This window comes from Giraffa tippelskirchi, chromosome 13 (genome assembly GCF_054371585.1).
Source record: "Giraffa tippelskirchi isolate mGirTip1 chromosome 13, T2T-mGirTip1v1.2.pri, whole genome shotgun sequence".
In the NCBI taxonomy this organism is placed as follows: domain Eukaryota; kingdom Metazoa; phylum Chordata; class Mammalia; order Artiodactyla; family Giraffidae; genus Giraffa; species Giraffa tippelskirchi.
In genome coordinates this window covers 20634171-20647829 of record NC_137287.1, presented here as the reverse complement: position 1 = coordinate 20647829, position 13659 = coordinate 20634171, and the positions used below count along the sequence as shown (strand labels likewise).

Below are 13659 nucleotides of genomic sequence, written 5' to 3'. Positions count from 1 at the left end.
ACCTTTGATATTAGGGGGTTTGACAAGGCTAGTAAATGCTAGAGTTAGAATTTGAGCCCTAGTGGTATGAATAGTCATGCCGCTATGTGGCCTACCTGTCAGCTCACCTTAAGAATCTTACAGTCTAGTGGGGTGAGGGGATCTTGAAGGGTGAATCAAAATTGGCTCATAGACAAGAGGAGAGAGAGTGTTTCAGGGGAGAGATTGGCATGTGAAAGGGTCACACTCACCAAAGGGCATGACGTTAAAGGAGCTGCACATAGTTCAAGATGCTGGACCTGCCAGGTGCTAGCAGGCCCCTCGCTCAGCAGAACCTGTAGGACACAGGTCCACAGGTGCCGCATTAGTTTGTTAATGCCAAACATTAACCCAGCCAAAGCTTTCCAAGGCTGAATTTCTTGATATTTCTTAGATGAAGAGGTTGATTTCAGTTAGGATTTCTGAGTCCATCCTGAGTGAGAATGATCAGAGGCAAACTCCCTAAATTTCCAGGGAAAATATATTTCCTACATTTTATATTTGTCCCTCAGATTCTGGGAAAAGCCAAGACCCCTTTCCTGTTTTTAAATGGTTGATCCTATTAACAACAGAGTCAGCTCTCTGCTCTGGATAAGACTCAGACCCTAAAGTATCAGAAAATCCACAGAAACCATGCAGTCACTTTCCAGGAGCCATGAGGCTACAGCAAAGGTGGACAGTGCAGTGGAGAAACACATTGCTGAGAAAAACATTCCAGTCTGACTTGTTATTCAGAATTAAGGGAAGCAGTTGTTTTGCCAAATATTCTCCAGAGGAGTTTCTTAATATGTATTAGAGACAGAATGTCTTTGGTTCAGTCTGATATTGAGGAAAGGGAGAAGATAGTGAAATCCATCCTCTTTCCTTGCTAACTGCTTGACTGGAGCAGACTTTCCAAACCACAGCTGAGTTTTTCTGATATTTTCCTCAGTGATGTGAAGACATCAGCATAGTAGCCTAGTCCTTTAGGTCCAGAGCCAGAAGTCTGAATGGTTAATATCCAAATGCTATTCCCAATGCTTTAGGAAATTCTAGTCCTATTCTTTGGCGTTCTGCTTTTTGTATCACTTTTCAGTGCATCAACTCCTGGTATTGTCATTGTTCAGTGTTGGGTGTACTTATTTGCTGAGCCTTTACAAATTCTCAGGAGTAATCTCAGGAGAAAGATGCTTTGAGAATCTCAAAGCTAGTAGGAACTCTTTTAGAATCCAGCTGTCCCCATGATACATGGATACTTCCTGTAGCATTTCATGTAGTACTGTAACTTCTGCTTGGATATGGGAAGGTGTGAGTGTTAATCAGAATTGCCCAAAAGTCTTCAGGAAAAGCCTAACAGGCATTACGTGGTCAACTGTTATCATGCCTTGAGTTTTACATTTATCTTTAATCTTAACAGCATCCCGGCAGGCTTGGTTTTATATGCTGTTTCACAGGATGGAAATAAATTGCTAAATAACTTGCATAAAGAGATATGGAACTTCCCTGGTAGTCCAGTGGTTAAGACACCACGCTCCCAATACAGGGAGCACAAGTTTGATCCCTGGTCGGAAAACTAAGATCCCACATGCCATGCAGTGCAACCAAACAAAAGAAAAAAAGGAAGAAAAAAGAAAACAGCAAAAAAGGATAAGGGTAGCTGTAATACCAGCAACATGTAGTTCTTAACTCGTTTTTGAAAAGTTCTCCAGGAAAGAATAAAGAAGCAGTTACAGCTCTTTACCTCCTCAGCTATTGCCAACTCATTCATGCCTAAGAAGTACCTGCATTTTTTACTTTGCTGCCGTAGAATTGATCAGTTTACCCAGAATTCTGTGAAACCCAGATGAGCACATTTCTCTGAGCGGGCAGAATGGCTAACTTGAGACAAGCAGGTGCCCTCAGGCTGTGTGGTGACCAGGGTACACGGTGGGAAGGCTCATTTCCGCTGCTCTTCTTTTCCAGGGCCCTTTGTCAGTGGATCCCTGTCTATGAGTGTATCCTGCCATATGCAGCACCTTGTTTCCTTTTGCTCAGTGCCCCACGTGCTTGGTCTGAGTTTTTAGGAGCCTCAGCATCTTAGAGAATCTTTGAGTTAATTTGGGAGTCACCAGGGGAGCTGGCCATCTGCTCCATTTTTGATATTACCAATAACAGGTGATTCATGGAAGAGAGTTTTCCAAGAATTGAAGCTCTGCAGTCATAACTTGCTTCTGACCTAAAGATGTGGCCCAACTTGGCTATTATCCACCCAGCTGGAGACAATTTAGTTAGCTCCTGAAGAAATTCAGAGCTTAGAGATATAAGCTTTTTAAAAAATTCATTTGGCAATCTATCCAGGAGCTCTTGGACATACATAAGATTTAGGTATTTAATACTGGGAGAAAATTTGAACACAATGAAGTCAAAGTATGTTTCCTATTCTTTGGCAAAGTCTGCGATCTAGGTGCGTTAGCATTATCTTGGTATTTGTTATGTGTTCCACATCCTCAGCCCAGTATGTTTTATCTGATATTCTGACCAGAACACAAGTGAACTATAGGCTTGGATGATGTAAATGCAGCTTGTAAAGACCGAGACTTTTACTCAGCAAATCGTCTGAGACATGTTGTTCAGTTGCCAAGTCGTGTCTGACTCTTCTCAACACTGTGGACTGCAGTATGTCAGGCTTCCCTGTCCCTCACCATCTTCTGGAGTTTGCCCAAGTTCATGTCCATTGAATCGGTGATGCCATCCAACCATCTCATCATCTGTCACCCTCTTCTCTTTCTGCCTTCAGTCTTACCCAGCATCAGGGTCTTTTCCAATGAGTCAGCTCTTCACATCAAGTGGCCAAAGTATTGGAGTTTCAGCTTCGGCATCAGTCCTTCCAATGAATATTCAGGATTGATTTCCTTTAAGATTGACTGGTTTGATCTCCTTGCTTTCCAAGGGACTCTCAAGAGTCTTCTCTAGCACCACGGTTTGAAAGCATCAATTCTTCAGCACCTCTGCCTTCTTTATTGTCCAGCTCTCATATCTGTATGTGACTACTGTAAAGACCACAGCCTTGACTATATGGACCTTTGTCAGCAAAGTGATGTCTTTGCTTTTTAAGCACACTGTCTAGGTTTGTTATAGCTTTCCTGCCAAGAAGCAATCTTTTTCTAATTTCATGGCTGCAGTCACCATCTGCATGATTTTAGAGCCCAAGAAGAGGAAATCTGTCACTGCTTCTACCTTTTCCCCTTCTGTTTGCCATAAAGGATCGGGACCAGATGCCATGATCTTAGTTTTTTAATATTGGGTTTTAGGCCGGGTTTTTCACTCTCCTCCTTTACCCTCATCAAGAGGCTCTTTAGTTCCTCTTTGCTTTCTGCCATTAGAGTGATATCATCTGCATATCTGTGGTTTTTCTTGCTAAGGGAGATGCCAAGCGGAAGGCATCTGAGATATAGCTTTAACCATATATAGAAGTGTCTCCTTTTCCTTAAGTCATGAAACACATGACTCTCCCAAACCTTATTTCTTGCCCCCAAAATGCTGTGGGTGATGGCAGAATTGAATGACTACCTAATAACTACCACTTACCCATGGCAGAACAAGTGAACTGTTAATTTCATATCCAGAAGAATTTCCCAAGACTTGTCCAGTTGGAGTTTACAAAAGAACAAACGGGCTTCCCTGGTGGTCCAGTGGTAAAGAATCCACCTGCCAATGCAGGAGACACGAATTCAATCCCTTGTCTGGGAAGATCCTACATGCCGCAGGGCGACTAAACCCACCGGTCACAACTACTGAGCCTGTGCTCTAGAGTCATGAGCTGCAACTATTGAAGCCCATGGGCCTAGAGCCCCTGCTCCACAACACAAGAGAAGCCACTGCAATAAGAAGCCCATGCACAGCAACAAAGACCCAGTGCAGAAAAAAATAAATGAGTAAATAAATAAATCTTAAAAAAAAGTGAAGAGGATAGTAATAATAAACCTTTTAAAAAAAGAGAAAAAAGACAGACCTTAAACTGGTAGGTGCAGAGCAAACATCCTGGCTAATATGAACCAGGGTTACAGAAGTAGATCCTAATTTCATACACAAATGGCTCCAACTGACATCTCAGTTGATGTCATGTGAATTGATCTCCTTCCTGTTTTTGTTTTCCTCTGGAAGCCTCACAGGCAGGTCCTTTCGTGATGGAAACCAGTGGCTGGTCCACGATTCTCTCCTATCCTCTAGAATCCTTACTGGAAAGAGCTTCTTTTCCCAGTAGTCCCAGCAGAAGCCCTGACATAGAGATTCATCATCAGTTCATACACCAATTCCCTAAACCAGTGGCTGCGGCCAGGCTTGGGGTTTAGAGTTTGGGATGAGAGATGAAGCACATGAACTGAGATGGGGATGGGGGGGTATCCAACAAAAATATAAGTTCTGTTACAAGAAGAAAGGGAAATGGGTGTCGGACAAGCACGACAACAGATATCCACTGAGTAAAAGCAAAGAAAATTAAACAGAATTCTTGAAGGTCAAATTTCATATAGTCTGAAATGCCTAAGATAACCTGAACTGTCCCTAGTGTACAACCCCCACTTCAAATTTAAACACACACACACTCACACACATGACACACACACACTAACGTTTTTACCTCATGCTTGTCGGGTACCATCTGCAGTAAGAAATTGTGGCCAATCCTTTTGTCCCTGACCATGATGATTATAGGCTTCCCTGGTGGCTCAGACAGTAAGGAATCTGCCTGCAACACAGAAGACTTGAGTTCCATCCCCTGGTTGGAAAGATCCCCTGGAGAAGGGAACGGCAACCTACTCCAGTATTCCTTCCTGGAGAGGTCCGTGGACAGAGGAACCTGACGGGCTATAGTCCATGGGGTTGCAAAGAGGCAGACATGACTTGGAAACTAAACGACAATGATAACACAGCAGACAAGACAGCTTTTATTCCCATTTCCTGGTCTGTTTCCTATTAACAAGATTTTAATTTCAGGGGCGCCGGTGTGTGTTGAAAGACTGTTGCAAAATTCTCGACAACACAGTATTACCCCCAGAAACTGTGGTCCCACCGTTCACCATCTTCTCAGGCTGCCCAGGTAACCTGTGGGTGTTAATTATTAAAACTCATGTTTATTTTCTTTCACAAAAGTCATGCGTGCATTTTCTGTCTGTTAACAGTATGTTAGTCTAGCTAACTGAAATACTGTCCTGATACAGAGTACCTAGAAATGCTATCCAAAATATAACTTGTATCTTTTTACATGCATAATTGGATTCATAAGGAAACTATTAGGGATCAGTAGCAAAGAGGAAGCTAAATCCAGACTTTCAAGGATGCTTCAGGTGATACCATCTCTATAGTAGTATGGTTTAGGATTTGATCCTCATGTGGGATGAGAGATAAAGCCTCGCATCCACACAGGGCAATGAAATCCTCTTGAAGGGCTTTCCCTCAGTAAAAAGTTGGTGATGAATCTGCCCCCAACACAGGAAAAGTACAAAAAAGAGTGTCTCTCTTGGCCTGGGCTCTGGGTGGAAAAAGAAAGTCTCTCCAGATTATGGCCTTACCCTCACAATGGTTGGGGGTTTGAACTTGTACTTCTTGCCTGCTCAGGAATGCCCTAACTGAAAATTACCATAAAACATGGCCAAAGACCAGTGAGAGCTCTGGATACCCGAGAAAAGCAAATACATTGTCATTTGACTTTGGCCAACGGAATGCCCACAGGCAAAGTCCTTATGGAGCTCAAGAGATGCAGATAACAAATGTGGGGAGACAGAAGCAATCCATGCTCATTGTAGAAAGCTTGGAAAACACCGAAAAGCAGCAAAAAGAAAAAGAAAATCTCACCTTCCTCCACCCCTACCTCAAGACAGTCACTTTTCTTCCACCTATTGTTTTACTCAGTGGAAACCTCATAGAACATACAGAGGTACATGACAGATTCAAAGATGGAAGATAATAATGAAGACAGAGATTTGACAGTATATGGTATCTAACCACTGGGTGGTTTGATTGTTTTTCCAATATAAAAAAAAAATCTCATTACTCAGATCATTGAATATGAATTTCAAAGAGATACAAAAATCATCCACTGAGATTCTTCGGGGAGGAAATGAGCCATTCTTCACTTTCATGCATCTCTGCATTTGCAGAGGAGGAAGAGACTCATTTAGTAATTCTCCCCATACTGAGTTACCACTGTGAAACAGTTTAACAGTTCTTAGCAAGTGCTAGATCAGAACAGTCTTAATTGTTTTGAGTGGTTGTGAGACAAGCATCTGGTCTGAGGTGAGAAGTATGTTGTTGGAGAAATAGTTTAATCTCTTTTAACTTATTCAGGGTCCTTAGAACCAACTTAGATCTTTGAGCCCTGATGGCAGATTGCAGGGAAGCACTTCCAGGTATTTGAAATCCCAGTAAATTCTGTGTGTGGAGGTTCTGCCTGGGATCTTAAAGATCATCATGTAGGTGAGGAAACTGAGGCCTGGAGAGATTGAATTGTCCAGGGTGTCAGTGCTGGTTAGGGGGGAGGCTTTGACAAACACTTAAGACTCCTTATTTATTTATTTTTATTTGGCTACTCAGCTTCTGCAGTCTCAGTTCCCCAACCAGGCACTGAACCTGGGCCAGGGCAGTGAAAGCAGCAAATCCGCTAGACCACCACGGAGCTCCCAAGACTCTTTGTTTAGAGTCTAGTGCTTTTGGCACTAGCAGGGTACTTCTCATGTTTATTTATGTAGTTTCACAAACAGATGCTAACCATCTAGACACTACTGTTGACAACCTCCCTCTTTAATCAAGAGGCGTGGGGTGGCAGGAAAACTAGCATATTTTTGGAAGACTCCCCAGAATGAAAGGCGAGGCATCTAGAAAGATTCTGAGTTAGGAACCAAAAACTTAGATGCCCACAGGAGCCAGACAAAATTCATAAATGGTTGAAGTAATCGGCTATCACAGATGTTTAAGAATACAGGCATGATATTATGTGAACTTCTGTTGTTTCATGAGGAGCTAAAAATCTGAATTTTTGTGTGATATTTCTGAATTTTTAATTGTTGAGTACCAGTTTTTTTTTAGTTGATTAAATACTGTACAGATTCAATATATATTTGGAAATCTTAATGCACTGCTAATTTGTAAAAGGTGCCTGCGAGAGTTATGTATTTTTTTAAGACCATTTTTTCATTCCTGTTTTCTTTCTGTATATATACAAGAGTATATGTGTGTGTTTTTGTATGTTTATGAGTATATGCATATGTGTGTTTATGTATGTGTATGTATTTGTATATATAATATGAAACTGATTTTATGTATATAAATAGAATCACACTCTCTATTCTGTTAGGAAACTTGCTTCCTTAGTATATCTTGGGCATCTTTTCTTGTCAGTATGGAGCAATTTACCTCATTCCTTTTAATGGCTGCAGGGTTTGCATTGCATAAATATCCCATGGTATAACTAATCATCCTCTGGTATAATGGATCAAAAAAAGTTATAGTTGGTTTTTCATAATTAGAGACTTTGCTGCATTAATGCTTTTGTATCTATATTGTGCAATTGGGCAAGATTATCTGTGGAATAAATTCTTAAAAGTTGGATTATCAGGTCACAGGGTATGAACTTTTAAGTTATACTAGTTATTCCTACATTGCTCTTCAAACATCTGTGTGAGTTTATACTAATACATACTGTGTGAGTGCCTCTTTTCTAGAAATTCTTAAATAAGTTTCCCCCATCTTTTGTCTATTTGGGCATTTCTGTTCTACTCCCATCTATGATTCAAATATATGTAACTTCTCAGGCCTTGGATTAAGTTTCATTGTATGAATAGCAGGGCAGTTTCTCCCCTGAAGAGCGCTCATCTTGGCTTGCCCCACAGGCATCACCCAGAATCCAGGGGATAGATGATGAATCCTTGTCTGGAACAGCCTCTGATGTAGTCAAATTTGCCTTAACTCTTCAGTAATGTACTAACTTCTTTTACTTGGAATATATTTCTGCATTTTGAGAACAGTATTATTCCCCCTTACTCCCCCCACACACAGATTCATATTATCTTGAATATATGGTCAGGAAATATTCTGTTAGCACCAAAGATGGAAAACCTAGTATTTAGACATTTGCAGCTAAAGAAAGAAGGCTTCTAGAGGTTTCAGCAGAAGTCAGAGCTGCATGTGGGCCTCCTCTGGCTCCTTGTGGTTGACTAGGTCTTTCTTTCCCCAGGACTCTTCTCAGGGGAGCTCCCAGAATGTACCCAGGAGCTGATGATTGACGTCACCAAGAGCTACTACCAGAAGTTTTTGCCCTTGACACAGGTCTAATGTCTTTGCCTTGTGTCTCGAATTTGCTTGAGCTCTAAGATGAACTTGGGGACAAAGTGAGCCAGACAGCATCTACAAAGAGCTCTTGTGTCTCTGACACCTACTACCTTCTTTTTTTTTTGGTTTCATTCTTTAGAATTTCTCAATCCTCCCAGGCTCTAAGCTCTTAAGACTTTAATAACAGAATGACTGGAGGGTTGTCTCCAAATGCTGTGCTAACACTGTATCTATTCACTGTCACTCTGTACCATGATGTGGGGAGCAGAGACTCATCTGTTCCCAGCACTCCCACCCCTTGGCCTTGCGGACAGCCGGATGGAGCAGGGCACTCTGTCCCAGCGGGGAGGTTGTGTGGCCTGTGCCATGAGCTGCCACAGTGAGCACCACTCGCCAGGGTCACTGTTGGCTTCCCTGCTGCTCATGCAGTTGGCCAGTTGCCACAGCTGCTTGTCATCTGCAAAAAAAAGTGTTTGCCACTTTTCAGAGCCCAGATTCCTCTTGGCTATTAAAACTTGAAGGGAGGGTGGTTAGTATTTCTCTTCTTTCCAAAAGAACCTGATCATCTTAATTCGGGGTGAATAATTAAAGACTTTCTAGCATTCTATTCTAGGGCCTTGGCTTTCACTAAAAGCTTAATGAAAGCATCCAGAAAGCATCCCTTAGCATCCAGATTTTATTTTTGCAAAGTCCCAGGTTTAAGTCTCCCATGTGGATGGACTAGACTGGCAGCCACTCCTTGTCTCATGGTATTTAGGGGCAGCAGTGTATGCCTTATTTCACTGGAGATGTAGCCTTCGTGACACTTGCTCCCTGGCCTGGAACCATTCAAACCACACTACATTTGCCATAAACCTCACAATTCAGACCAAAATATCTATACTTGGGCCCAATCTCATATGTACATGGGGGCCTCTTAAAATCATTCTGGGGGCATGGAGCCCCATGGAGTAGACAAAGTTGCCAGTGCTGTCCTTATCTTCGTGGCAATATCTCAGCCCTTCCCATTCTGCTCTAGTAGGAAGACTTAGAAGTGAAGGCCTGAAAAGGTTGGCTTTGCCTGATGCTCTGGTGCTGCTGTGAATGGGGTAGGACAGTTCAGCCTCAAAGGTTAGAATCTAGCAGCAGCTGTCTTGACTTAACATCCGGTCTGGGGTTTGCAAAAAGAACTGTATGTAGTCATCTTTGCTAGTTCAATGTAAAACTGCTTTCTGGTTTATTATTTTTTATGTTTGTACATTAAAGGCATGACACATGAAACAAGTCATTTGAAGATGATCACTGTCCACCTCCAGCAATGGCGACCTGTCTTCCTTGGGCACCTCACTGTGTTCCCGATGTCCTCCTACAGGCTTTATAGTCACTTGCCTACTTAGAGCTCACACCAGCCCTATAAGCTGGACGTTATCGCCACTTTACTGGTGAGGATAAAAACTCAAAAATGTTAGATAACTTGGTCTAATCAGCATGGTGAAAGAGTCACACTCATGTGTTTAGCTCTGCAGCCCACGCTCTTAAGCTCTGCCCTGGTGAGATGGGACAGCCCACTGCATTCCGTCTCATGCCAGCAGTCTGTGATGGTTGCAACTTTTTGGGGAGCCATATCCCCCAGCTCCCTTATCTTTTTGGACCAGCAAAAAGGAGGATCTTGGAGTTGGCAGAGCTTAGATGTGCCCTTGGCAAACCTTTTGCCCCCTAGAGAAATCTTCCAGGACGTGTCCGGTAGATTCCCTTCCAGCCTGTGTTTGAATACCTCCAAAAGGAAGCTTGCCACTTGATGTGACTAACTGTCCGTTTTCTTTTTTTATTTATTTTATAACTGACATAATTTTTTGACTATCCATTTTGTTGATGAACAACCAAAATTAAGAGAAAGTGGGGTGTTTATTTTCCTGAGCCTTTTAAAAATCTTTAGGTAATTTGAGCTGTTGTCATTAAGTCGCTAAGTCATGTCCAACTCTTTGCAGGCCCATGGACTGTAGTCCTCCAGGCTCCTCTTGTCCATGGGATTTCTCAGGCAGGAATACTGGAGGGGGTTACCATTTCCTTCTCCAACGGGCCTTCCTTCTCTTCCTGACCCAGGGATCGAACCCACGTCTCCTGTAACGCAGGTGGATTCCTTACTGCTGAGCCACTAGGGAAGCCCAAGTAATTTGAGTACACAATTCCAAAAATCCTATCCAGTTACTAAAGAAAGGATGTACAATGTAATAGATTTTGCCAATCCAGCATCCAGTCCTATGCTCCTTCTCACAGGCAACCACTCAGAATAATTTTCAGTCTGTCGTACGGTTAGTCTGTGCTTGACATGAACAGATACACACGTCCACACCAGCCTCAGTATTCATACAGATGTGCTATCCCACATCTTTCTCCTTTTACTTAACAATATATCTTAGAGGTTGTTCCATTTTTGCACATACAGGTGATAAAAATAGCAATTGTTAACATATATGTTGTTTACCATGTACCAAGTACTCTTCTGAGTTCTTTTTTTGGTCTCTGCCGGGTCTTAATTGCAGCACGGATGCAGGATCTTCGGTCTTCATTGAAGCATGTGTGGTTTTTAGTTGCAACATGTGAACTCTCAGTTTTGGCATGTGGGATCTAGTAGTTCCCTGACCAGGGATTGAACTGAGGCACTGTGCATTGGAAGCTTGGAGTCTTAGCCACTGGACCACCCAGGAAATCTCCCTCTTTTGAGTTCTTTTCCTTTATTGATGCCTTTAATCCTCACAGTATCTATGAGATAGGTCCAGTTTTTCTCCCTAAGGAGCAGAGATAAATTGTCCAAATTTCTACATCTACAATGGTGAATTTAGGCATTCTGGCCCTAGAGCTCAGACTTTTAATCATTATGCAGGAATCCTTCCATGTTCTAATACCTTTTTGCAAGTGAAAGTGAAAATTGCTCAGTTGTGTCCAACTCTTTGGGACCCCATGAACTATACAGTCCCTGGAATTCTCCAGGCCAGAATACTGGAGTGGGTAGCTTTTCCCTTCTCCAGGGGATCTTCCCAACCCAGGGATTGAACCCAGGTCTCCCGCATTCCAGGCGGATTCTTTACCAGCTGAGCCACAAGGGAAGCCCAAGAATACTGGGTTGGGTAGCCTATCCCTTCTCCAGGGGATCTTCCCGACCCAGGAATTGAACCAGGGTCTCCTGCATTGCAAGCAGATTCTTTACCAGCTGAGCTACCAGGGAAGCCCAGTATCTTTCATTGCCCCAGATGGAATCATTTGGCCAGCCTTTGCTGCACAGAAGGCATTTCAGGCAGGCAAAGAGAAGAGGGTTGGGACTGGGTATTGCTGACCCATCTGGCAGTGTCTGCCACAGGCAGGAAGCCTAGTGCCCCCTCTGAGAAGGTGGTCTCCTGGCTCTGGGCCTTGTTGTAGCTACGACTGTGTTCCTAGTTAAATGGGAGCTGGTTTCTTGCAAGAATTGTCCTGCTTGCAGCCATTAAATGGTATCTTACAGTTCTGTAGCATAAGTTAGCAAGCTATAAAAGAATATACAAACTAGACTAGACAAAAATCTAATTTGAACGCTTTGTTGCAAGTGGCATAAATCCAGCTTGAACCAATTTAAGCAAAAAAAGGGGGTATATTGGCTTACACAACAAATTATGGAAAGGAGAAGCTTGAGAAGCAATGCAATGTGAACCCTGGGCAAGTTACTTAATCCCTCTGTGCCTTCGCATCATAGGCTGTACAATGGGGATCATAGGATGTAACAGTGGGGATCCATAGAGTTGGAATGGATTAACTGTAGTATTTACTACATGTAAATAGTAGGGGCAATTCCTGGTACTTAGAAGCACTCTGTAAGTGATAAGCTATCATTGTAGGGACAACCGTATCCAGAGATACAGGGCTCTTTGCTTTTATATCTTTTTCTTCTTTACATTAGTGGATATCTAGACTGCACTGTGGTAACAAAGAAACCATCAAAATACAGAAGACTATTTGAATATGAGAGAGAAGGTAATTTCACTGACCTAACAGTGCAGGGATAGGCAAGTGGTCCAGCAGAGGTAGGTGGCCGGGCTCCACGATGTCATCATGCACCCAGGCTCATACTTTCTTGTCACATGACCACGTGTAACTGCACAGGAGGCTGTAAATTTAGTGTCTAGCTGGGCAGCCAAAACTCAGAGGAAAAAGGTTCTGGTAGTAGAAAGGAGAGGTAGAGAGTGGACCTTGAGAGTCAGCAGGCAGACTCTCCAGGCCTGTGTGTTGGTTCCTTTCCTCCTGTTGCACATGGTCTTGCTCCACGCATTAGGGCACATGGCAGCTGACAGCCCCAGACTTGCATTCTCCCAGCTTGGTGGCACTGAAAGAAAGGTTTCTTTCCTCCAGTTCTAGTTTGGACAATTCCAAAGAAAGTTTCTCATTGGGCTGTTGTGAGCCCCCTGTGGCCAAGAGTGTATGGCTATAATTAACCTGATCTGGGTCACGACCTTTCCCCCGTCCCCACCATCACAAAGAAACAGCAAAGCCTATTTCCAAAACAGGGTGCTGGCAAGACAAAACACTAGCTACTATAAATAGTAAGCGAGTCTTTAATTATGGACTGATACTGCTTGAAAGGTGTTGACAGTCGTGTGTATCCTAGGAAAAGCCAGCTGGACTCTGTCACCATGGTGGCTCTCACCCCAGGGACAATCTGTCACCAGACAATTACTTTTTTAACCCCAGAGAAAAAAAGTCTCTTTGTCCTCAGAATACTCCCAGAAGAGCGAGCAGGTGGAAGAGACCTGGGTTGGGACGCTTTCCATTTGGCTTAGGACAGAGAGGGGATTATCAGCTCATGTAGCTGATGAGGCCAAGTCTAGAGCTGCCGTTGAGCTGGATCCCAGGACTCAGAACTCACAGGGTCACCAGGGACCTGACTCTCTTCAGCTCTTGGCTCTGCTTTCCTTTGAGTTGGCTTCATTCTTCAGGCTTCACAATGTGACCCTGCAGCTCCAGTTATTGGTAGAAAGCGCTCTCCTTCTCCGATAAGCCCGGGGACCTGACTATCACTGGTCCAGGATGAGGTGTCCAGCCTCAAGTAACCACTGTGGCCAGGAAGATGGGATTCACTGATTGGCTGGGGCACGTACCCACATGGATTGGGAGCTGGTGCCTGGTGTCTGTATTTTACCAGAACAGGAGATGACTGGGTGCTGGGCCAGAAAGATTCTGAGGTGTCTAGTTCAGACCTTTTCCCCTTCTCCAGATTTCTTTCTTGCCCAGCCTTACCTCCTGTCCAGTCTCTCATTATTCTTGGTCTTGGGAAGTACCTCCTGAGGGGTATCTGGGCCTGGATTGGGGGCACAGTTGCTTAACCAAAGTGGAGTGTTCAAGAAAGAGCCA

The 13659-nt window shown here is 43.3% G+C and overlaps 1 protein-coding gene across 3 annotated transcripts in view; it reads left to right on the top strand.

The window, feature by feature from the left end:
* The window catches only part of DCTN5 (dynactin subunit 5), a 29152-nt gene extending 19588 nt beyond the window's left edge, over nt 1-9564 (top strand). For 2 of the 3 annotated variants that reach the window (XM_081554518.1, XM_081554516.1), the window contains 2 exons: nt 4972-5074; nt 8207-9564. In XM_081554518.1, coding sequence (XP_081410644.1) covers nt 4972-5074; nt 8207-8304 — 201 coding nt within the window. In that variant the 3' untranslated portion in view covers nt 8305-9564. Of the gene's footprint in view, nt 1-4971; nt 5086-8206 lie in introns of all 3 variants that reach the window. The other variant, XM_081554517.1, reaches the window with a different exon arrangement.
* Nucleotides 9565-13659: the final 4095 nt, after the last annotated feature.